At 52.4% G+C, this 25,784-nt stretch overlaps 1 protein-coding gene across 46 annotated transcripts in view; it reads right to left on the bottom strand.

Moving 5' to 3' along the window:
* NFASC (neurofascin) overlaps positions 1-25,784 on the bottom strand; it is a 194,489-nt gene that overhangs the window by 8,372 nt on the left and 160,333 nt on the right. For 26 of the 46 annotated variants that reach the window (XM_063597585.1, XM_057301521.2, XM_034944720.3 and 23 more), the window contains 7 exons: positions 25,538-25,711; positions 23,039-23,053; positions 16,949-17,182; positions 13,073-13,189; positions 11,611-11,763; positions 4,754-4,885; positions 1,574-1,643 (listed from right to left, as the gene is read on the bottom strand). In XM_063597585.1, coding sequence (XP_063453655.1) covers positions 1,574-1,643; positions 4,754-4,885; positions 11,611-11,763; positions 13,073-13,189; positions 16,949-17,182; positions 23,039-23,053; positions 25,538-25,711 — 895 coding nt within the window. The remainder of the gene's footprint in view (positions 1-1,573; positions 1,644-4,753; positions 4,886-11,610; positions 11,764-13,072; positions 13,190-16,948; positions 17,183-23,038; positions 23,054-25,537; positions 25,712-25,784) is intronic. The other 20 variants (XM_057301540.2, XM_063597656.1, XM_057301547.2 and 17 more) reach the window with 4 other exon arrangements.

Consider the following 25,784-nt stretch of genomic DNA (forward strand, 5'->3'; position numbering starts at 1 on the left):
CCCTAGGCCTATCCTCTCTAGAAACTTAGTTCTTTCTCTGATGTATTAATTTCAGCCTTTTCCCAGGTTAGGGCTCTTAGGCTCATCCAAGGGAGGGCTCTAGGATGGATGCTGCGGACCTTCCAGAGCCAAAGCAGAGGGGTGTGTGCGTGTAGGGGTGCAGGCCGAGGCATGCTCCTGTGCGTGTAGACCCAGCGTCAGTGTCTGCGGGGAGGAGGCAGGGGTTTTTGCCTGACAGCTTTGGTGTCTGGGGCAGGACAGGTGCATAAGGAAGCAACTCCTCGCAGTACAGGCTGCCCAGCCCTGTATTGGAGGAGGTCCAAGCTCCTCCTCTCTGGCTGCACCAAGAGTCTGGGGGAGGAGAAGCCCTGTGGCTTTTGGAACAAAAAGCCAGGGAAGTCTCAGCCCACAGGGAAGCTGTGTCAGGGAAGCCCTGCCAGGGAAGATGGGAAGGGGGCTCTTGTGCCTGCCCTTTCAGGATGCTTCTGGGAATGTCGGGACTAGGTGGACAGTCATGGCCCATAAGCCTGCAGACAGGCTCCTGTGTGGGCAGTGGCTCCACCACACATTGATCTGATTGTGCTTGCCAGGCTGATGGGCAGAGTGGCAGAGGCTCAGGACAGGAAAAGGAGACTGTAGCAGAGGACAAGGGGACCTGGGCCCAGGCAGTAACTGGGTGGCATGAGGAGGGAGGGCTCTGATCAGACATTCCCTCCCATAGCACTTGGTCTGGGGATGACACTCCACAGCCCACTCTGCATCATCCTTCAGCTCAGAACATACTCGCCATCTCCATGGACCCACAACAATGTTGTTAAGCCCACATACAAAGATGCATCCAGGTAGGACAGAAGCACGGGTATAGAAATATAGAATAGCAGCACCAGCTGGAAATGCGGGACCTGGCCTTTCCAGCTTTGCCACTAACTCACTGGGTGGGGACCTTGGAAGAGTCTTAGACAATTCGCTTCCTGGTCTGGGCCTCAGTCCTCTCATCTGGGGCATAGGGCACTGGACCAGAAGCCTTTCCAAGGCCCATTCCGGTCTAGAGCCCAAAGATATCGCCAAGTTCAAGGAGAAACGACCTGGAATCACCCCACCTTCATTCCTTGAGGCTTTAAGACATCACAGCCTCCCAGGGTCATTATCTTCAGGGTTAGGAATGGAGTGTGGGCAGAGAATCAGCATGAGAGCTGAGCTCATCTCACGGCAAGAGGGTCCTGGGGCTCATGTTCAGAGTGAAAAGGTGGAAAGATATAAATAGCAAGCTTGATACATTTGAGTTGTGCAGTTGAATGAATTAAATGCTGTTCGTCAAACTAATGCACGCATGTGTCGGGCAGTGACTCCTGGGGGAGCAGCCTCGTCTGGCACTCTCAGGATGAGAAGCCTCTGAGTAAACTCAGCAGCATGCACTCTCCACCACAGTGCCACCAGAGAGGCAGAGTCACAGCCCAATGGGCAAGGACAGCTACTCATGGCCTCTCAGCCAAGCGGAGCTACTCTGAGGGGAGGGTGGTGCCTCAGGGACAGGGAGGACAGCCTGCCTGAGAGGAGGAGGGAGATCACGCACCTATAGTCAAACGAGCCATCCTCTTCCTTCGGGTCTTCAGGGCCAAGGGGAACATCCTTCTTTTCTCGTACTTGGTCAAAAGGAGAAGCAAAGACACAGACACGACGATTAAGTACATGCCCCTGCTCTCTAGGGCTCCACTGAATGCAGGGCCAGAAGGCACCGCCCTGGGCTCACTGACACTCTTTTTTAACAAGGCACCATCCACGCCTCCCTTGTTTTTGCTTCCTGTACTCAATCAGTTGCCAAGTTGACTCTGCCTCCTCCTTCTCAGCCCCAGGGGTCTCTTTACATCTCTACTGACAACTGAAATCTCCTCCTACCAAGCTCCCCCCACCACATCTCCATGAAGTCTCCCCAAAAGACCAAACAGATGTGATCATTTCCTTTGCCAAAGGCAAACACTCCACTGTTTGCACCTTTCTTACTCTGCTCTGTGGTGTAACTATTTGTGGACGTTTCTCATGCCTATCACAGAAGGCTAGTTCTTTCCTCAAGGGTGGGGGTCTGTGTGCTTCTTCACAGTTCCTAGCAGAGTGCCCTGAGCAGAGAAGACACGCCATACACACCTATGGGATGGAAAGTGTCTCTTCTCTGTGACCCCCTTGTTGGCGTGCCCCCTTTCCTCCACTTCCTCTGTGATGTGTGAGCATTCAGCTGAGGCTCTGCCTTGTTCTGTGCTCATTCTTTCGGTGTCAGCTACGGTGCCCTTGAGGAGAGATCATTTTTCCTCCGGTATCGCTAGTGCACAGCACAGAGGCGGATGCACAGCGGGCACTTACATGAAAACCTCTTTATGTATCTTTTTTTGTTTGTTTTTTTGCAGTGGTGCTATCTTGGCTCACTGCAACCTCTGCCTCCCGGGTTCAAGCGATTCTCATGCCCCAGCCTCCCAAATAGCTGGGATTATAGGCGCCTGCCACCACGCCTGGCTCATTTTTGTATTTTTAGTAGAGATGAGGTTTTACCATGTTGGCCAGGCTGGTCTTGAACTCCCGACCTCAGGTGATCCACCCATTCAGCCTCCCAAAGTGCTGGGATTACAGGCGTGAGCCACCGCGCCCGGCCTATGTGTCCTTTTTGAGATACAAGGTAGATAATCATCCCCATTTTAGATGAGGGAAACCGAACCCTTGAGAGGTGAAGAGCATGTCACGTAACTAATTAGTGACTGAATGAAGACTGGAGGGAAGGCTAGCAACCAGGCCTTGTAGCTCCTGGTTCACTCATCTTTTTAAGGGACCAGGGGCTTACTCTGTAGCTGGAGGGCAAGAGGTTAGTTTCGAAGAACTGTTTGGAATGAGATACTTTCTGAAAGGGCATAAGGGCAGCTCAGAGTTGATCTGCTGGGTTCTTCCAGTATTCCACTTCCACCTGGAATGGGCGTGAACTCAGTCCACCCAAGTCTGACTGTCAGACGGAGGAGGAAGCCTTTTCCCTAACTCAGGCTTTCTCTGTTACAGAACCAGACAGGCCCAGCACAGCAGAACAGAGTGAAAGAAAACATCGCTCACCAGTAAGGGACAATCATTTCCTGCCCTCCCTCACTTAAGGCACAGCTCTTCAGAGTCCTAGTCTGTGGGTACTTGGGCATGGGGAATGAAGAAGAATCCAGTCTTCTCTCCCTTCTATTTCCTTTGTGTTGAGTTTTGGGGGGGGGGGTCCTGGGGGAGGACCTGTTCTAAGAGATGGGGAGAAGGAAGCATTTGGGGAGCATGGGTTGTGTTTGGTGATGGGGCTTTCTGGAGCAGGGAGAAATTGCATTCTGTGGTCCAGCCAGATCTTTGTTTTCAGGGTCATCCATTATCCTGTCTCCTGTCCCTACCCACCCCATCACAGACAGATGGCTCTCTTGCTCCTGTGTAAAAAACAATCAATATTTCCAGAAACAAGAATGCCAGAGGTCCTTGTCCTTGACCTTGGTATGTCTGGGCTGCAGGATCTTTTTTTTTTTTTTTCCTTTTTTGAGACGGAGTCTTGCTCTGTCGCCCAGGCTGGAGTGCAGTGGCACGATTTCGGCTCACTGCAACCTCTGCCTCCCAGGTTCAAGTGATTCTCCTGCCTCAGCCTCCTGAGTAGCTGGGATTATAGGCACGTGCCAAAACACCCAGCTAATTTTTTGTATTTTTGGTAGAGATTGGGTTTCACCATGTTGGCCAGGCTGGTCTCGAACTCCTGACCTCAAGTGATCTGCCTGCCTCAGCCTCGCAAAGTGCTGGGATTACAGGTGTGAGCCACTGCGCCCGGCCTGGAGGATCTTTTAAAAAATTTTATTTATTTATTTGAGACAGGGTCTCTGTCACCCAGGCTGGAGTGCAGTGGCACAATCACGCCTCATGGCAGCCTTGACCTCTCCAGGCTCAGGTAATCCTCCCACCTCAGCCTGTTGAATAGCTGGGACCTCCGACACCTGCCACCACACCCAGCTAATTTTTGTATATTTAGTAGAGACGGAGTTTCGTCATGTTGGTTGGGCTGGTCTCAAACTCCTGACCTTAAGTGACCTGCTCACCTTGGCCTCCCGAAGTGCTGGGATTACAGGTGTGAGTCATTGTGCCTGGCTAGGGGCTGAAGGATCTTGAGGTATCCTTGGGATTTTAGGGAAGCCCAAAGTGCTTTAGGGCCATGGGGGTCCCTACCAGTGCCACCCATCTTCAGCCTCTCCCTGCTCCTCGCTTCTGACCCTTGCTAGTGGTATTGGCAGTTACACTGTTGTCCTGCTGAGCGCCCACCTCTGGAACTCTCTCATGTGGGTGCTGCTTCTGCCCAGGCCCCTCCTCTCCCCATTCTCTGGGACACGGTTAGGGAAAATGCCTCTCTTCCTTTCTCCTTCCCTGGGACACAGGATCCTAATGAGATTCAGGCTGAAAAAAAGCCAATTTATAGAACAGATGGGTGGTGAGTCAAGGGGAGGAAAGGTCATTCTTAATAGGAGCCAGGGTTCCTTCCATCCCCTCTCTGAGGCCGCCTGGACTGTGCCATCCGCCCAACTCAGGCGAACTTAATTAAGTGCTCGCTGGCAGTCTGAAGATGCACAGGCAAGAGGATTGTATTTCCAATCCGGGCAAGGGCTGGCTTCACTGAGAGAACACATTACCCGGATCTGGCTGGAGACCTGGAGACTCACGGGAAAGTGGACGTGCCCCCGCCCTGCAAGCCCACGCCTCTTGCACATCTCACCTGGGTACTTGCCGCCACGACTCCTCTTGATGAAACAGACGATGAGCAGGATCAGCACCAGGAGGGCGATGGCGCACATAAGCCCAATGAACCAGCCCTGGGTGGCGATGTCCGCTTGGTTGTTGGTGTAAGCTGGCGGGGAGGGCCGGAAGCAAACCCGTGAATGATTTCATGGGGGAGATGGTGAGGAGGGAGATGGAGGGAAGAACTTCAGCTATTTCACGTGGATGTTTCTCCTGGAGCCTAACACTACCACCTAGCAGCCCCCTGGCCCAAACTACCCCGCTAAAGGACAAAAAGAAAATAATTAAAGAGCCAAGGTCAAAAGATCAGAAAAGAGGCAAAGGAAAGGGGTACAAGGAACAAATAAGAAGCAGAAGGTTGAACAGGTCCTTTAGGAAGGGGAAAGTGTCATAGGGACGAAGCATGGCATTCTTGGAAACCAGAGGGCTGGTCACAGCCTAATGGGGACTGAGGGATGGCCATGGATTGGCCATGGAAGTATGATTCCCCATGGATGAGTCCAGGGTGGAGAAATGGGAGCCGGCAAGCTACCCATCAGGGAGTGCAGGCCATGGCCACGTTGCAAAAACCTGCTATGAGAACACCTTCGCAGGCCTGCACAGGCACACAGCAGCATCCCTGCCCACCAGCATGGCTCTGAAGCCATCCAGGCTTCCTGAGGGTGGGGACTGGACCAAGTGGAGGCCCAGGATGCCCTATCTTTTCACATCTCTCTAGTGGATCCTGCGCTTCCTGACAGCAAAGGCAATCCTGGTGTGGGTACCCCTAGCCAGGCCAGCAGCGATGTGGGGCTGGGGCTGTGCCTTCTGCTCACTCCATGCCACTTCCAGGCTACTCCACACAGGGTGACCCCCCGGTGGTCTGTGACAAGCCGATGTTCCCCCTCCAACCCCTGTGACAGTGAGTCCCTCTCTGTCCATGCCCAGCATATGTGCAGACCTGTTTCAAAGTGGGCAGATCCCTTTGTGATTTAAAAGGCCTGCAGGACGGCCCGAAGTACAGGTGCTAAGGAGTCATCTGAGGGTGTCCTTGATGGCCCAATGGCTGGGTTTGGGTTTGGGAGGGGGGTTTGGTCAGTACCAACTCACCCTTCTCCTTTCTACCGGCTGGAGAACAAAAGCGACCCCTCCTGAAATGCAGCCTGTCACAGAACGTGAGACTGTGACAGAAGGGAAGGATCAAAGGAACTGAATACACCCAGAGTAACCCTGGAACCAGCCAGCCCAGAGACACCTGGGGAGAGGCACACAACAGCAGGAGCCCCAAGAACCATGGAGCTGGCGCCAAGGCACTGAGCCTCCTTCCAGGAGCACGGGGAAAAGCATGAGGGCCACAGCACCTGCGCCCCCAGGTCTTCAGCACATGCCATTTGTGGGGCAGTTATCTGGGTGCAAGCCCACCCTTTGCTCCTCTTGGGGGCAGAAACTGTTTTTACAGCCTTCCCAGTGCCCAGTCAAGGGCATTGCACCAAGAAAGTTCTCAGTACGGGGTGAAGACTGATGAACAAGTGTCCTCTGCACTCTGGTTGCCCAGGGCGCCCCGGGCTGAAAAGCAGGTGAGGCCTGTGAGAACAAGGCTTGTGAGTACCATGATCTAGGTAGGCTGCAGAGAAAAGTCCCATCCCTGCTTCCACTCCTGCTCCCAGCAGGCCCCCGCCACAGTGTCAGAGTGATCTTTCCAACCCCCCACGTAGGACTGAATCACTTCTTGCTTTAACCCTCCAAAGCTTATTATTATTATTGAAGAAAACTCTTCATTCCTTATCCTGACCTGTCAGGCTCCATCAGAGCAGGCCCTGGCCATCTCTCTAGTCCTACCTCCCACCACCCTGTCCTCATGCTTTATGCTCCAGCCATGCTGGCCGCTCTCATTCCTACTGCAGGGCCTTTGCATCTGCTGCTTTTTCTTCTAATGGCTGCCTTGGCAACTGGCACCTCCTAGAGAGGTCTTCCTGAACCTTCCCAACTTAAACAAAGCCCCTCTCCCCAACTCCCACCCAGCTGCTATCTCTATTTCATAGCATTTATAACCATTTAATATATATAGATCTATCATTATCTATTTAATCCTTCCTTCCTTCCTTCCCTCCCTCCCTTTCTTTTTTCTCTTCCCCCCCATCCTCTCCCCTTCTCCTCCCATCCCACTCCCCTCCCCTACTCTCCCTTCCCCTTCCCTCCTCTTCTCTTCTCTTTCTGAGACAGAGTCTCTCTCTCTATTGCCCAGGTTGGAGTGCAGTGGTGTTATCATAGCTCACTGCAACCTCAATCTCCTGGGCTTAAGTGATCCTCCTATCTCAGCCTCTCAAGTAGCTGGGACTACGAGTGCACGTCACCATGCCTAGCTAATTTTTTTTTTATATTTAGTAAAGACAGGGTCTTGCTATGTTGTGTAGGCTGGTCTCAAAGTCCTAAGTGTTCCTGTGTCTTAAAAAAAAAACCCTTGAGGAACTTGCCAGACTTTTCAGCTCCAGCTCACATGCTGCCCTCTTATTGGTACGCTCTATGCTCTTCCGCCCCCTCCAGTTCCCGCCAACTCTTCTGTACCCCCAGCAAGCTGACTTCAAGCCCCTCTATTCTTAGCGCTTCAGCTGTTACCACTGAGTGGGCCTCTCCCAAGCTGACCTCCACCTCCTTAACTCTCATCAGCACCAGTGACCCTTTATTCATCCCCATCATCCCTCCAGCCACCTCCACAACCGTAAGCCCAGAGCCTCCTCCTACAGCTCTCCTTGGATGCATGCGCTTAAAATTCAACCTGCATCTTCCTGCCCCTTGCCTTGATTCTCCCAGCTCTCCTGCTGCTGCCACAGGCCACACCACTGTGCCCATCTCTAAGAGCTGCCACTTCTTCCAAAACACTTCCCATATTCCTCTCACTGTTCCATTCTATTCCAGGGGTCCCCTCACCTGTGCCTGCCACTTCCTGTGGATACAATGAGACAGCCCGTTACCACCTTCCTAGGAGGCTTCCAATGGTGCCACCTTTCATTACTCTCCACTGTGTGGGCTCAGCTTCTGAGCCTGGCCTTCTGGGAGCTCCAGTCTCCTTTCCGTGCATCCTGCCCCTCCTGCCCAAGAAAGCCCAGGCTGTTGCCCTCCTAGCTCACTGCCACCTTTGCACACTCTACCCCTCCTCCCTGAATCTCCCCTTGCTCCAACTCACACCATCTCCAAACTCCGATTTCACCCCCAGCTGCTCCATGCAGTGGAACATTTAATTGTTCTATTTCCTGGGTCCTGGTTTCCAATTATACTATTAAAGTCTTGAGAACGGGGGATCTCTTTTAGCCTCGTAGTACTTGGCACAATGCTGGTCACATAACAAGTAGTCAGTGACTACTTATTGAGTAATGGGTGAATTTAATCTTACTATAATACAGTTAACCTGGCATACCGATTTAGGTTTTTCCCCTGATACCAGCTAGGGGTCATATGGATACTGGCTTGCCCATGTGCTAGAACTGGGCACTGGGATGAAGGAATTACTTCAACATGTGTTTGGATAGTTCTACCCACCTTTTGCAAGGAGGTTGGTTTGTGCGTCTGCAACGACCTAGTCAATGGCCTAGTTGCACCACCATCTTCCTGGTGCTTGTTCTGATGCACCCTGACAGCTGTCTCCACAAGACTTCCTTCCTCTTGGGAAAGAAAGTCATCATTCCAGGGGAAAGGGGCCACATGGGCAATTAGGAAGCAAATGTGGCTTTTCATTCCTGACGTACCAGGTGAAGTTCAAATGTTACCTTCCGTCCTTACCGAAAAGGTGAAAGAATTTCCTGTGAAGTTTGGACACAGAAGGCTGTTCAAAACCAAGTGGGATCTGGGATAAGGTGGGCTCAACCACATCCCATCAAAGTGATTTAGTTTCTCAAGGACCAAAAGAAATTTAGGACATAATGATCACACTTACAATGGGACTCCATGACCTGGACTCTGAGAGGAAGGCATTTTAGCAAGGCCCCAGAGCAATTACATTTGACTGTCAACACCATACTCAATGGGTCTGTTAAACTTGTTTCAAGATTCCTAACGGATCCAGTAATATCTGTGTGCAAAGACCAGGGTGAGTTTACACTTGCCACTCTCAGCTGTAACTGACGGGAGCCAGAACAGCATCCCCTCGTCCGGCCCCCACGCCTCTTACACTGGACTAGAAGACGTGTTTTGTGTGCCTTCCACACCTCTCCCGGCAACACCCACTCAGAAACGGGCAATACACCTGCAAAGCAGACAGCTCTCATGACTCCTAATTCTAACTGGGAGGAATTGGGTTTGGCCAGGGAAGAAAGGCCAGTCACTCAAAGTCTGCAGAAGAATTATGTTCTAGAAATAGGGATAGATTAACAAATATAACGGGGATGGATTTTCCCCAAATACAGTTTGGCTTGGCTGTTCTCACTTAAGCACCATTTGACACCTCTCCACCCCTTGCCCCATCCTGGCCCACCAAAGAGATGCTTCTCCCAAACACAGCAGAAGCTGACTGCATTCAGGGCCCCTGAGGCCCTGCTCCCTGCTCTCCTGAGGTCCAAGGCAGGCTGCTATCTGACTGCTGGCCCACTCTAAGCTTCCACCATCCTCCTGCCTTACCCCATTCCGCCCCCCAGCACAGAAGGGCTGATGGGCCTCTTGGAGTCCAGGGTTATGTGTTTGTAGCCCCTCAGGTCTCTTTGGCTTCAGACACTTCAAGGAGGTGATTAACTTCCCATTGGGATTTTTCTGGTGAGGGTCAGAGAGGCTGTCAGCCTTCCCAGTGGTTTCCTTCAATTTCCTTCCTGAACTGCTATAGCGCATTCAAGTCTGCAGACTAAAGTGACTGCCTGTGGTTGTCTAAATGACCAGTGGTCAGGGCCCACAGATGCTCACGAGTTCTTGCTTTAATGAAACACAGAAATCTGTGGATTGCATGGACTTGGCTCTGGAGTCCATCCACAGGAAAGAGAATGTGTATTTTTGAAGGATATCGACACACACCCACAGACTTCAGAAAGTGAAAATACTTCCTTTCCCTATGTGGTTTGCAGACAGTAATTTCCAGCCAGCCTGTGAGAGAAGTGGACAATATGTACTCAGAGCTGGGCTCATCAACCTGCCCACTCCAGCTCTCGCTGGGAGGAGTCTGGGAAGACTTGCCAGGGCTGAGTGCTTCATCACTGGAAAGCAAGCTATCAAGATGAGCCTTTCCACCAAGTGCAAGAAAAGAGAAATGAGTATTTAGGTTCAGAAGCATACCCAGTATCAATCATTATTCTGTCGTGTGCTTAATATCCCAAATCAGATTAGGACATCCCTGAGGGCAGGGCCTGAACCCTCACCCACAGCCCTAGGGCTTAGCACCTGGAGAAGTCAAAGTCTGAAAGCAGGCTGCCCTGGTTTTGGCAGTCTTCCCTAGGATGGAACTCTATTTTCAAATATCATCTTTGCTTTTTGCTGCTGTGCTGGACTCAAATATGTAATGAAGCAAAATCAAATGCACATACCAGTGAGCAACAGCTTGGGACCTCATCTGAGCTAGACAGAGTCCAGCCACTTGCTCTGCTCGGTCCACTGTCCAGTTGCCTGGCCTTGCTCCCCTTGTTACAGGACAGGCTTGCCACTCAGACATCCTGCCTGAGTCGGCCTGGCTAGCCTCAATCAGGGAACCCGACTCTCAGACCCTCTGAGCCTTGATGGCATGCAAATGTGCAGGACAGGCGGAGACACGGAGGAAGACAGGATGCTGGACCAGGAAGGACTAGGATAGAAGGGGTGGGGTGAGACGTTTACACAGATGGGCAGGGACTCCCAAGATGCAAGCTACCAGGATCAGCCTCGCCAGGCCAGGTGCAGGAGGAGTAATGAATATTTAAGTCAACATTCAGAAGTTCATATAAATCACTGTGTGTTTTTTCCCCTCCGCTATGCTGTGTATCTAATGACCTGCATCTGATTAGGATATCCCCTGGGGGCAAGGTACTGATCCTTTTCTCTCTTAATCTCTTTCCCCACCCTTACCCTTAGCCCCAGGGCTTAGCATACCGGCCACTTGGCAGCCTGCTCGGCTGAGTTTAAAGCTACACACACTCAGACCAGTGAGTGCCCTGTAAGTATCCAGACTGCCAGCTACCCCTACCAGCACAGAGATTGCTGAACCTTGTACCCTTTGCTGAGCCCCAGTTGGCCTGTTCATTTGGCACAAGGAAGATGTTTCTTCATCCACAGCTAAAGCCGCTATAGAGCCAGAACCTTTCCGGTTCTGGAGAGCTTCTTCCCCTCTCCCTGCATGACAAAAAATCACCTACTTTTAGGCCAAGACAAACTTGGGACGAAAACAAAGCCCCAAACAAGTTGTGTCACTTTGAAATTTTTAACAATAGATGATGGTGGCAAGGGAGTAACAAATGCACTGATCTCCCGGAGTGATTTCTAGATCAGGGCCCTGCGATGGCCCTATCCCCTGATCCTGCATGAAGGGAGCCAGCCCCTGTGCACACAGGCCAGGCTGCACTACTCTCCTGCAGCCCCCAGACCCACAGACAGTGACCAAATGTGCACACACACCAGGCAGAGCAGGGGGCTAAGTGTTCTCTGTTGTCATTAAACATCCTTTGTTTCCTTCTGACCCCCACAGGGCCACAATCACTGTTTCCTCTCCACTACACATGCACACTGGGCTCCTCTAGGCTTCCTGGGAGCCTTCAGCTGATACATAATAAGAGCTGAGACACGCCATGCAAGGTGGGAAATGGGGTGGGGATGAGTCTTCTTTCCGAGGAGAGAGGCAAGCAGGAATCTGAGGATGAGAATGAAATGCCCCATGCTTGCAGGGGATGGCCAGGCCAGGTCCCCTCTCACCTGTACTGGTCATAAAGGTGATGACGGTACTGCTGATGCCCTCGTTGTCCCGGGAATAAACCCGCAACGTGTATGTCATCCCGGGATAGAGGTCTGTCAGCTGTATAGGCTGAGCCTGGGCCTTAACTGGGACAGTTTTTTTCGTATGGTTGCCTGGGGAACAGAAACCTCAATCAGCCTAGAGCCAGGCACCAGGAGCTGAAGAGCCAGTGCTTAGGTCCTGGTCACCTGTCAAAGGTAGAAAGTGTGGGGGAAGGGACCAGGGAACCGCGGGTCCAGTCCACCATACAGACCAGGAGGTTTCCAGGCAGCTTCCCTATGCCTGTCTGTGTAATACTAACGCTTTTAAACGACCCTTCAGCTGGGGACACCGTTCCCTCTCCTGAAGTTCTCTTTCCTCACCACAGTCTTCACACTAGACATATTATAACCTACTTCCTTAAACTCTCAGCTTGTCAGCAGATGCTCTGTTGCCCTGGAAGCGATTAACTTTTCACATGGATCTGGCTGGTGAGGGCCAAAAGCCAGTTAGCATCCCTCATGAAAACCAGAGATGAGCTGGGACTCTGTCTCTTGGCTCTCATTCCTAGTTTCACCTCTCATTTCTCACCATGTGGTGAATTCCCACATCAGAAAAAGTGTGTGCCTGTGCATGTAGGCTGTAGGGTGAATAGGGGTAGTAGGAGCCTGAAAAAGTATGGACCAAACTATGGAGTCCAGGTGCTGTGGATGTGAACTCCTCCTCCAACCAGAGAGAACTAAGTCAGCTTTGCTCTCTCCTGAGAGGGTCTTTGGGTAGGCTATCCCAGGTGGATTTGCTGGCTGGGTTAGTTGGCTTAATTGCTTAGAGCACATACTGAAGATGCCAGGATGGTGGGTTTGACCCTGTAGGAACAGGGTCCTTCACTCAGGGGCCACACTCTGCAGTCCAACGAATCTGTACCCTTGGTCCCAAGCTCCAGCAAAGGGTGAGCAACTCAGCTTAAGCCACCAGCTGGGACAAATGGCTCTGGTCTGTGGCTCTGACTGGGGGCCGCTGGCATTCCTCTGGGAGCAAAGCAGGGTTATAGTCCAAGTCTGTGAACTGGCTCACCCAGTCTAGTGGAGCCTGAGTTAAGGAGATCAATGCAGAGGACAGATTTGGCTCATTTGGGGGCTATTCAGAACCCTCATCCTGGGCAGGAAATGAATGAAGGGCCCCTTTACACAGGTCCTCCACAGACATGCAATCCTAGACTTCCACTAATGGCTTGAGAAGCCCCCTTCCTTTTCCTTGAGCCTGTTCCTCCCACCTCACTGCCGCCTAAGTGCATATCGATTTCATTAAGCCATAATTAAGCCAGGCTAAAAGGCCTCTCTGAGCCTGGGGGAGTTCACAGGATCTCTTTAATGGCATCTACCACTACCCGCCGCTGCTGCCGACGCCGCTGCCGCCACCACCACCCCGCACAGCAATGCTTACTGTCGATGTACTCAACCACAAAGTCAGTTCCGGGCCCGAAATTGTGCTTCCAGGTGATGTTGGCCCATTTACTGTTGGGGAGCACCGTGACGTTCCATATGGACTGCTCATCAGGGGCTGGTGGACGGGTTAGAAAAGGGGTTAGTGATGAGGAGGGAGTGGCACCAGAGACATGAGACACACACATACACACAAGCGTGTGCATGCACGCACATGCCCACACTCGCGCACGCACACATGTACACACAGTCATCTAGGAAAGGGAAGAGTCAGAAATGGCTGTGCACAGGGCCTGACAGAGCTCCAAGCTGCAGCCTTGGTGGCCAGGCCAGAGGTCGCTGTCCAGGGACAAGCAGGTACAGTCGGGAGGACTTCTGAGGGAGAGCTGGAAACTGACTGTGTCCACATAGGTAGCGTTAGGAATGAAAGAGTTTTTTTGTTTTTTGTTTTTTTTTTGAGATGGAGTATTGTTCTGTTGCCCAAGCTGGAGTACAGTGGTGCGATCTCGACTCACTGTAACCTCCACTTCCCAGGTTCAAGCGATTCTCCTGCCTCAGCCTCCCAAGTAGCTGAGATTACAGGCCCCCGCCACCATGCCCGGCAAATTTTTGTAGAAAGAGTGGGTTTTGATCTGTGCCATTTGAGGCTTTAACCTGGACTTATTCCCTTTTCAGATCCCTTGTCATGTCAACAGTGTAAGGAAAGGGGCCAGGAAAAAGGCCGTGTGGCCAGGAGGAGGAGGCCACACAGAGAAGATGTGTGCCAGCCCCTTCCCCTTCAAGCATAGAAGTGCTGCAGGAAGGAGAGGGTTATCTTTAAGAGCCGCGAGTCTTGATGAGATTTGCAGGAAGGATGGACTTTTGAAGCTGGAGGAGAATGGTGATCCAGACAGGTGAGGCTGGTCTAAGGAGCCCCTTGGGTTGTTCTTGGTCAGAGAGAAGCCTGGCTGATAGGTCTAACAGCTTCAGATTGTCTAAAGCCTAGAATCTCAGGGGCCCAAGTAAAGACAATGTGAAGCCTTCCCCTCCCTCACGTGGACTAGGTGCGACCAAGAGAAGATAACTCCTTGACAACCAGCCCTCAGTGGTCCAGATACCAGAAGAATCCTGTTCTGTTGGCTTCTCAGCACCACCGAGTTTTTGATGCCTGATCTCTATGCAACACAGAGGACATTAATTATCAAGTTCCTATGAGCCGGGAGCCACTTTATCAAAGCCATGGTGCTGTCTGAAACCATAGCCTGTGTAGAGGAGAATGGCACTAATCTTCAAACGTAATCATTTTGCAAGAGTCCCAGCAGTCTGGTTACCCCATTTTCCAGCAAAGATTTAATAGTGGAGTACTCACATGAAGCCTTGTATTTCAAAGACTTTACAAGTGTGGCTGCTGTATATTTTATTAGCATGCAAGGGGGCACTGTCACCAACTCACTTGTCAAAAATAAATGAATAGAGTGCATTGGCGATGCATTTATTCATTATCTATTTGACATGTGACTGAGCCTGCAGGGCTGGGGAAGTGATAAAAGATCTCCTGGTCTTCACTTCAAAGAGGTGCCTTCTGCACTACAACTTTGTCAGGTGTTGGTTGCCCCAGGTGAATATGATTCATATTAAGTGAGGGGCCAAGAAAGTGATTCCATTGATGGCACCATGGGGAGGGCAGAAGGTAGGCTTCTTTGCCTGTCTGCCAGACGCTTCAATTGTACTGGCCACTTGAAGCCATCCCAAATTCCAGCTCCTTAGAATTTCATGGCTCTTGCTGGCGAGAATGAATTGTGATTAGTCATTATTTGGGGACTTGAGTTTCTTCCTCCTCAGCTCTGAGCCCTGTAAATAGCTAGAGAATTTGTGTTTAAACAGTCTGGCCACCAATATGAAATTGACTCAAATCTGGCTGTTTTAAAGGCAATGAAGATTGGGGTTCTTTTAGAAAAGGCCAGGCAGTGGGAAGCCAAGATGATTTAGAGGTGGGAGCTGGAGGAAGGCATTGCCACAGAGAGATCAGGATGATGACCCGGAAGCACTAAAAATTTCAAAGAGAAGGACCAAGCATGTGAAATATCAACACCGAGAAACATAAAAAGGGTCAGGGAGGGGAAGCATAGATTGTCTCACTGACTCCTGGAATGTAAGAATTAAGGAATCTCCCTTGAAATCTGAAAAAGACAGGCGAAGGACAAATAAAAAGGCCTATTTCACCCTGAGAAGAGGAGTAAACTTATGAAACATCTTTTCCCAAGATGTAAGGCACGATAAAGGTGAACATTCATTTTTAAAGTCCTAGACAGCCATTCTGCTGAAGTGAGGTGAGGATGGTTGAGGGGTATTCCCAAGGTCTAGATAAGATCAAGGCCATGGCCAGGTCCTCTGCAGCGTCTCACAGAACTTGAGGAGTGAGACTCTGGAGGGGCTGGTCCTATGTGGCAACAAGGCTTGTGTTTCAGAAGGCAAGTAACTCTTTGCTGGGGAAGCAAGAGCCACTTCCTTTCTTCATTTTTGGTTCATCTTTTTTCTGAACTCAAAGCACTTGTAGGACACAAAGCCCCACTTTAATGAAAAAGATGCCTCACCGTGGCCCCAAAGAACATCAATCACCAACCCGCTGGTGGCAGCTTCTAATACCCCAGCAGGTTCCTCCTTAGCCAACTTTTTCCGAAAGTGCCTGTTAAGTTCTAGATGGCACCTGTGAAGCAAACCAGCATTTTCAGGGTCTCAGGAGCTCACAGCAGCTATGCCTCTCGTCTTCCCTGACAGCTCACTTAACTCTATGTCACTGAACTGAAAACAAAATCCTCTCATGTCTATTAAGCCTCCATCCTCATTCAGGAGGCCGAGAAAAGTGGAGCAGGGTGGGAGAAAGGAGGCCTTGGAAGGTAAAGGGACTTGCCCAGGAGACAAAGGTGGTGCCCACTGGGTCCTACAATTCTACAACGGTGGCAGAAGAGTTCTGGGTGCTTCCTGGCTGCCTCACGCTGATTTTATAGCTGGCCTGTGAGCTCAGGAAGCTACAGACCTTCCCCTTGTTGGTAATAAAAGACTGATGCTCAGTGCTTGGAAGTATCGCTGAATTCCCCTGGGGTCTCCCCGAACTGGAAGAACAGAGCTGCCTGGCCTGGCTGCATGATACAGGAACAGTGCATTCTCGTGGCTCAGCGTACCAGCCCTGGGATCGATTCTTACCAGGGGCTCTGAGAATGCCCGTAATTTTCCCTCCATGCCTGCATTCGAGGGCTTGGGGAATGTGAGTTGGCATTAAGGGCCTCCTTGGCAATACAGTTTCCTGGAAGCTCTGACTTTGTAAAAGAAAAGTCTGTAAGTGTTCCTCGCGGAAGGAGAGGCAAGGAAGGAACAGGGGTTCTGGGAACAGAGCTGCCTGGCACAGCCACTCCCTGCTGCTCAGCCTCTAGGCCGGATGCAGACGTGGCCAGGGCAGGAAACTCCCTCAGGCCAGTTGTACAGTATCTGGTCCTTTTCCCCTCCTCACACTGTCTTCCTTCTGGAGTGCTCGGCTCTGAGCTGACTGCCTGACATGTAGCTGGAGGCGGTCCTAACATCTGGAACCTGGGGGCCCTGCCCAAGGAGCTTGGCCGTCTGTTAAGGAACAGGGATCTGAAGCTAGAATTTGGGGTACTGAGTGGTGGAGGACCACCCAAGGAGTGTGTGTGTGTCAGGGCCAGGCTGGGGAGATCTGGGCCTCCAGGCTACGGGACTGAGCATCTAGTCACGGGTGAGTTTCCAAAGGAAACACAAAGGGAGGTGGTGGCAAACACCACCCCAGACCCCACCTCCTCGCTGGGGGAGCCTGTGGGTTCGTATGGAGGCCGCTGGGGAGGCGGGCCAGGAGGGGATGGGGAGCATGGGCGATGCGCAGTACCGGATTCGTGTATCTTAGTCCCGGAGGTGGTGGTGGGAGGACTCTCCGTGGTGGTGGTGGTGGCAGCAGTGGTTGTAGTAGTTGTGGCGACGGTGGTGGTGGCGATGGTGGTAGGTGCGACAGTTGGGATGATGGGGACTGTTGTGGCTTCGGTGGTGGCAGCAATGGCAGTAGCATTGGTACTGCTCACAGCGCCCGTCGCACCCACGGTAGTCGGGGGCAATGTGGGAGGAGCTGAGAGGGAAATGTAAAACAGCCAAGTCTGGTTGGTTTGGCTGTGCCCAGCCTGGACACACGGCCCCCGCGTGCAAGGCAGGCAGCCCGGTGAGGAGACGGGGCTTAGTCATCAGGAGCCTCCCCAAGCATAACGGACTGGGTCAGACGGGTCGCAGCAACAGAAGACACAACCATGGGAGAGGAAGAGAATGAAGCCCTGTGTGTGTTTCATTTTCTTCTCATGGTCTGCGTGGCTCGAAACACCCAGCATGCACCCAGCCAAGGATGCGTGAGGATGAGACGGGAAGGGGGCACGGGCTGAATCGCTCAGACCCCAGGGATGGCATGGAGCCCCAGGCCAAACACTGGCCAGATGCCACCCAGACACAGGCCCAAGCAGCACCAGTTGGGTCCAGCCCTGGAGCCCCAGCCTAGAGGTGGGCAGGTGGTGGGGCCCTGTCCAGCAGAGGCCTAGAGTGGCCTGCCATTCCCAACCAATCACTCCAAAATCACCCTTTGTCATGCCTGTGTGAGCCCAAACAGCCACCCAAACCCGATGACAGAGAGGGGACAATCTCCACTCTGCGCGGGCGAGCCTTGCACGGCGTTCTGCCCGCCCTCGCCCTCCTCCGGTCTTGGCTCTCCTCGGTCATTCCCCTGCCTCTCCTCCCTCTCTTTCCCTTCTCTGCTCAGTGGTGGCCCTTCCTGCAACCACACTAATCCAAAGTGACTTCTTATAACTGCCTTTCTCTCTAGGAACTTTGGGTCCAGGTACCCCAGGTGCTTTCTGTTCACACGAGAACATGGGAAGAGGGAGCTAATGGAATGACCCACACTCAGCAGCACCACCTTCCCAGCCCCCAGCAGACAGAGGAGTCCCAGGCAGAGTGAGGCGCATGCTGGGCTTCTTTTCTGCATAAATCTTCATGGGGCACAGAATTGTTCAGATCTGGGCTAACCCTCTCATGACACCCATCTCCCACCCAAAGCTATCCTTGGATGTTGGTCAGCTTGGGAGGGCTAAGCTTATGTATGTGACAACTTTTTCACAGGTCTTCTTTCCTGATATAGAAGGTCATGGAAAGGGCTGCCCTATCCTTACCCGCAGATCTAATATTTGCTAAAGCTGAGAGTATGAGAATGAGGCCAAGCAGAGAGAGACAAAGCCACCTCTCCTCCTTGCACTGGATCTCCTGTGATCTGACAGCACTCCACTTTCTAGTGTTGATGCTAATGGGGCAGTAGGCAGGGACTTTAAAACACAGGCAGCTAACTCTCACTCCCAAGGAATCCCACCCAGCCTCAAATCTCTCAGGAAAATAATATCCCCGAGAAAGGGGCTAGGGCAGGGAGGGATGCCAGAGAAAGAATTGCCAGAGAGCTTTTTTTAAGGGAGAGTGAAGTGATCCTAAGCCTTCTCAGCCAGAGCCTGCCCAGCAAAAGCCCTTTCATTCCCTTGGGTCTCCAAAATTACAAGTCCCTCTTTGGAGAAGGAGGGAATACTCCTGCTTCCCTGCTAATAAGATCAGAGGTACTACTGTGCCCCGAGGGTGCTGGTCACCAAAGTCACACTGGGCAGCTGACTATGCCCCATATGTTCCAGAGGTTCCTGGGCAGGCTCAAAGCTCACAATGCTATATTCCCCAAACCCCGGTCAACCCACAGACATCAGGGCGGCGTGCGGAGGGGTGAGCGGTGGGGCAACTCTCCCTCTCAGATTCTTTATTTAGGGCTGTGCTCAGTCCAGGATGGCCTCAGGCCTGGAATATAATCTCAGCACTAAAAACACTCAACAAGAGGGAATTCACTTATCCCCACCCACCGACACACACACACATACACACACACACATACACACACACACACACTGTGCACACATACATGGGAAAGCCTGAGAGACCCATGGGGCAAAGGTCAGTTCTCTCCCAGGCCTGCTCCCTGCAGCTCTCATGGCCATAGACACACATGGGCTCTTTCCGCTGCTCTGTGCTGCTGGCACAGACCTGGAGAAATTATTTTGTCTACTTGGGCAGGACTGCTCTGATTTTTTTTATTTTAATTGAGACGGGATCTTGCTCTGTCACCCAGGCTGGAGTGTAGTGGTGTGATCATGGCTTACTGTAGCCTCGACCTCCCAGGCTCAAGCAATCCTCCCACCTCAGCCTCCTGAGTAGCTGGGACTATAGGTCCAGCTACAGGTCCACCATGCTTGGCTAATTTGTGTATTTCTTGTAGAGATGGGGTTTTGTCATGCAACCCAGGCTGGTCTTGAACTCCCAGGCTCAAGCAATTCTCTAGCCTCAGCCTCCCAAAGTGTGCACCTGCCGGAGTTCCTTATCAATAGTATATTTTCTAATAATTTCTGACAAATCAAATGCTCACAAGGTAGCCCTTCTCATGACTATCTAAAAGGCATCATTAGAAAACACTCCCTTTGGAGGAGGTTGCAGTGAGCCGAGATCAAGCCACTGCACTCTAGCCTGGGCGACAGAGTGAGACTCTGCCTCAAGTAAACAAAACAAAACAAAAAAGCAAACACTCCCTTTTAACCTGAATCATCACACTGCGTAGTGCAGGAGCCTGGGCTTCCCTTCCTACAGGTGCAGTGGCGCTACATTTCCCAGGCCCCAGAATCCAAGTCAGTCTTCCCCAAAGCTTTACACTCTCTCATGTGGCCCTCAGACTCACAGAGACACACACACACTCATACCCCAACAGGGCCATAGCTGGGGGCACACACTTCCCAGGATGTTCCAGTGAGTAGCTGGGGGACAGAGGTGTCAAGAGAGCCCAGGTGACAGCATTTTCCTCACTGGCCCTGCTGGGCAGAGGTAAGGATGAGAGATGGCTCTGAAGATGTTTCTACACTGCATTGTCCCCTCCCCTGATGGCCACTTCTGCCAAGTGTGGCAGAAAGGAAGCATTTTTCTCTGATGATGGCTACCTAGCTGCTTCCTGTCTGGCTCAGGCTTAGTAAGAGGGAGCAAGAGATGAGAGAGAGGAAAGGTGTCACTTTCCGGCAGCCTCCCCGGGGCTCCCACCATTGAAGCTACCATAGAGGATACAACCTCAGCTGGCTAAGGTCACTGCTGGCACATCTCCGACCCACTCATTAGCTGTGTCTATTGTCCCAAGGCAAGACAGGGCCTCCAGAGAGCTAGGGAGGGTGGAGGAAAGAAGAAAAGCCTCCGAGGGAAGGTGCAGAAGAGTCAGGCAGTGAGCTGTCAGGGGGCTAGTACAGGTGGGAACGAGAGGAGGACAAGTGTTCCATGGGGAAAACCTTCCACTGCTCAGGTCCAAGGAGATTCAGATTATTTCATCCCCTGGGGCTGAGGTGGAGGAGAGGATAGAAGAGCAACGAAGCTGAGAAGTAGGGCTTACCAACAGAGCAGCACCAGGCTGGGCAGACACATGACTGGGCTAGGATGTCATTTCCTGCCGCAATAGGAGCTACAGGTTTGGAAGCAATCCTGGCCAGTGCTCAGTGGAGACCATCAGCCTGGCGACCAAGGACAGCGGGCAGAGACTCTCTGTTAGCTAAGGGGGGATCCTGAGTGGGCTTCAGCTGGAAGCACAAGGCCCTTCCTAGACGGCAGCGTCAACCTCACAGTTTTGTGACCTAATGCACACTGGAAGGCACCCTGGCTGCGGCCAAGGGTTTTCCAGGTGGGTTTCAGGGAGCACCATGCATGAGATGGAGAACACTGAGGAGAGATGACATGTGTCATTCATCTTTCTGTCCCAGAACCTGCCATGGAACAGGGCACTTATCAAGAGCCCACCAAACATTTGCAGACCTGAGCTGGGTCAAAGAAGAGAACAGCACTTCCTTACATTCCAAGGTGGAAGGTTTAGTCCAAAAATGTCCACATGGCGTGTTGACTACCCCGGCCAAATCACAGATTGTCAGACAGACGGGCAGCAATCCTAAGAGACTGTAGATACAGGTGGGTGAGAGGGATTATCTTCACTGGGTGAGAGATGAACAGGGCAGTTTGGGGAAATAGTGCCCAGGTTTGGAGAGGACGAGAGGGAAGACAGCAGTGGGCCGGACGCCAGGCCCACATCAGAAACATGGAACCCAAGTTTCGTTGCTTGGCACCTGCTCATTGTGCAGAAGGTTCTTACGCATTTAAAGCTGAGAACAGCTGATGTTATCAGCACATCTCATTTCCAAAAAAGTGCAATCTGCCTCCACTGCCATGTCACATGGAAGCTGGAGCCCAGGAAACATTTGATTGAGACCGTGAGCTCATGCTGGATGAGTGTAGATCTTTTCTAAATGGGAAGTAGGAAGTGGGGTGATTGCAAAGATACCTCTCACCCACTCAGTAGAGGGACAGCACAGGCCGGCACAGATGCCCACTGAACAAGACAGACTGCCTGCCACCAGGCCCACCTGCCTTGGGTCCCAGGGTGCCAGAACAGGGGAGGTGGACGGGGAGCTGCTTCCCCATTGAGCTTGCAGCTGATTCGCCTGGTGCCCTCCCTGCGTTTCCTCTTCGTCATGGGAGAGACTTATGTAAACTTCAAGCAGGAAGTCAGGGAGGCCCCCAGTGTGGCAAGGATGGCTCTCACCCTGTTCCCCAGGCCTGGGATCACCTCTCTGCCTCACATCTTCACAGGGGTGTTCAGACCTTGTGGGGAGGCACTGGGGTGGTGGGTGAATGTTGAGGACTGAGGGAGAGAGGGAAGGATGATGGCAGCTCACCATCCACAGATCTGGCTGCAAAACATACACAAACTGAAGGAAGCAGGGTATGCAACAGAAATAGAATCAACCTAGGATGGGGGTGGGGATGAATAAGCAAAGGCGAGGAGGAAATCGAATTGGGCAAGGTGGCATCCCCTTCATAAGCCAACCCTCAGATTCCTGGCCCGGTCCTCAGCCCTCCCTCCACTGCCTGGCATGTAAGGAGGCTCTGCTGAGCACTTGCTTGTAGCCTTTGCTCTGCCAGGGTGAATCCTGTTCTCATTTCCCATCTGATGTAATTCAGGCTCAGAGGAGGGCCTGGAAAGGAACCCTGGGGTCCCCTGCCTCGTTTCTCCAGCCTGGGGACAGGCCGACTGTGATGAAGAGCCCTTTGATGACCCTCAAACCCATGACATGAGGACTGGAGAGGAGTAACTTGATTAGCAGGTCCTAAGCCCAGAGCTGCCCAGCACCTTAGTCCACTGTAGATCTGCCTCCCATACCCCGAGAGTGGAGACTGTTCTTAACGATAAAGACTTGGAAAAGCTGGGTTTCTGAAGGGTGAGGAGATAATCAGCCCACGGTGCCTGCTGAGACTCCAGGAACTGGAGCACCTGGCCCTATCCATGGACATGCTTGCTTGTTCTCACTGAGCAGAGCCCGTGGTGGCTGGCAGAGCCAGTGCCGGGCCCCCATGCAGCATGCAAAGCTGGCATGCACAGTGCGCTCACCCTTTCAGGAGATGGCAGCCCCACCAGGAGCCAGCTGTCCCTGCTCCTGCTGCAGCGCGCCTTCTAGGGCCACAGCTGGGGACACTGCTCTGAGCTGTCAAGCCCAGGCAAGGACTCAGGTGGTTAACGGGAAGTAATCTACTCAGTGTCAGAATGAAACTGCAGCTCCAGAGAGCAGGTCAGGGACGGTGTGTGTGTGACCCCCGCTGAGCCATTCTCCTACTCAGCAGGGGGCAAATAGTTTGGGAAGGGGGGAAAGTGGGCTTGCTTTCCTCTGGTCCCATCCTCCACACACATCCCTCTTGACAGTCTGGCTTCCCAACCACTGAAAGGGTGAGTCTGGAGCATGCTTTCAGCCTGAGCCTCTCCCTCCTTGTCCGCCCTGGCTGGGCTGGGCTCCGCCTGCGCTGCCCCATGCCATGCCCATTACCTCCGCGGCTGGTACGGTACCTGCGGTTGGAGTAGCTTCAGAACACAGCGCCCAAGATGGCCAGACAGAGGGAGAAAGGATGGAAAAGGGAAGAGAAAACAGAGCACAAGTGAGACCACAGGACAAGCAAAGCAGGGAAGGTTCCAGCCCAAACCTTATGCAGACGGCGTGGCCAGGTGCTGGCTGCTGGCCTGAGGATGCCAACTGGCACTCAGGGTTCACGGTCAACTCCACCTGAGTCAGGCATGTTCCTACAGAAACCTTTCCACCTGGGCCTTGGAGACCTTTCTAACACACTGTTTCTACCTCGATTCAAGGACTGGACATCTAAAAGGTGGCTGCAGGGACAGTCCACTCAGAGCATTATGTTCCCAGCTCTGTCCTCAATAGCATGTCCTGCTCTGGCTAGGTTGGCATGACCTTTGAGCAGGCTGGGTGACGCTCCATGATGCCAGGAATTGAGGGGATAAGGAGTAGGTGGTGTGGGAGGACACCAACTCCAGTCAAAAGGATGGTTCCTGTCTTTGGGGGAAGATGCTGAATAGTGGGATGGATAGGAGAGAGGGAGCATGTTCAGCTGCACCCGCTCCACACCATCGCAACCTTGGAAGGCGGGAACTTTGAAGGATGGCGCCTGGAGCCCCTCTCCTGGTATTCCGTCACTCCAATTCTTCCCCTCCAGTTGGACTTTATGAAGTTAGAAACCCAAGTTTGGACTGAGAGCCCTTTCTTTTTTCTTTCTTTCTTTTTCTTTTTTTTTTGGACTGAGAGCCCTAAGTGAAATTCTTGAATTTTCTGCAAAGCCCTAAGTTAAGAAAAAAGCCTCTATTTGTCCTTTTGTCCCCTGGGGCTGCAGAACATTCTCTGTGGTGGTTACTGGGGCTGGACAATAGGGCTTTGTTATCTGATGTTCTGTATTGGGGTGCACATAGGGAGGGAAGAAGGGGCTGTCTTTATCTATCTACTTGCAGAATTGAGTAATCAAGAAAGTGCATCATGGCCTGGCCTGGCCTGGCCTTTGGTGACAGACACACATCAGCCACTAACCTAAGTCCCCCTGCCCTAATAAACTTCCCGAGTGCCCAGGGGCTTGGGAGAGTGCAGAAGAGCACAGCAGGAGGGAGAGCTGGTTGTGTGACTCACTCCTGGTTTCTGAGACCAGAGAGGGATGCAGAGCGGGCTGTCAGCCTTTCTCTGCTTCTGCCTGGCCCCTCTTCTCCTGCCTCAGCGCTGGTCTGCTGGCTAGAGTGGTGGGCTGGGGAAGGATGTGGGCAGCTTGTGAAGCTGCCTGGGATCCCGGGGTGACGCAGCGGGCCTGGTAGCCCCAGAGAAGGCAGCACTGATGCTCTCCTGGAATGCGGGTAGGGGTGGTATTCAGAAGACCCCGTCTGGGCCTGGGCCAGGCCGCGGGACCTGACCCTTCTGTGGAAAGCACCAGACACGATGACTTGTCAGCTTGCAGAGTGCCCACTCACATCACCTCTTCTCTGGAGTCTTCCCGTGAAGACTGAATCCCCTTCTCTGCCCAGCCACTGCGCCCCCTCATTTAGACATGCAATTAGATATTCTTATAGATGACTCCCCCTCTAGATGGTGTGAGCTTCTTGTTACCTTTGTATATCCCTTGTGTGTGGCAGTGTCTGGCACCTCACATTGTGGGTACTCAAGAAATGGCTGTTGAATAGACCATTGTATCTCTGGAGACACACGGGGGTCCCCAGCCTTTCCCAGGGGGTGTGCCAGTATTGAGGCTTTTGCAGCCTTGCCTCCTCGAGAGGTCCCAGACTGCACATTCCCCTGATGCCAGTGCGTGTGCGGGTGAGCCTGGAGCCCCCTCTAGTGGAGTCCTCAGGCAGGTGCAGCTCTGGTGGGGCTGAAATGCTGCCAGATGACGCCTGGACCCAGGAGATGAACTCATTTGCTCTTTGTGAAGCTGGCTTGGCAAATGGCTGTTTCCTAACTCCTCCTCCTCTCTGCAGCCTGACAATGCATCCAATTCAGGCTGCAAGGAAGGACCACATGCTCTGCTCTACTCATGATGCCAGTAAGCAGCGTCATCATGACAGTTTCCCCTACTTCCTTGAACCCATGTGCCTTCGAAGAAAGAAGGTTGTCCCCAGAGCCCTCATGGGAGCACTCACAATCATATTCCTGCCTCCCTCAAGAGGTGAACACCCACTGTTCTTTGGAGCTCATTATGATTTCTCTCATTTCTCAACTCATGCTCTCTTCCTTATTCCTCTACAAGAAGGAAAGATGATAGATGTCAAGTGACTGAGCAAGTCAGGGCAAGTGGGGACCCAGGTGTGACCACAGTGGTCCAAGGAGAGCTGAGCTCCAGATACAATGCCAGCACCTACCTCTCACACATAAGATGGGTTCTCACCTTCCGAGGGCTTGAGGACTTGCAAGTCTCATTTCCTCTCCATCCCAGGCAGCCAGCTACAGATCTCAGTGTTTCTCTAGGCCTCGGAATTAGCTGGGACCTTTTACCCCAGGGGCTGCTGCCATGCACCTACCTTCATTCGGGGGTGCTGGTGACTCCTCTGTGACGGCTTCCCCAGAGCCCACCTGCGTCCTGGCGCTGAGGGTAAAGCGGTAGCGTGACACGGGGTCCGTTCTTTGCACCGTGAACTTGGTCTGATTGGGAGAGAAGTTTTCCACTATCTGCTTTCCTACTTTGGTCCCATTAACTGGGGAGAGACAGGTAAGTGGAATTAAACTTTAGCAACATTTATTGATGGGTTATATAATCTGCAAGCTGGA

The sequence above is a fragment of the Pan paniscus genome, chromosome 1, assembly GCF_029289425.2.
Source record: "Pan paniscus chromosome 1, NHGRI_mPanPan1-v2.0_pri, whole genome shotgun sequence".
NCBI classification, from domain to species: domain Eukaryota; kingdom Metazoa; phylum Chordata; class Mammalia; order Primates; family Hominidae; genus Pan; species Pan paniscus.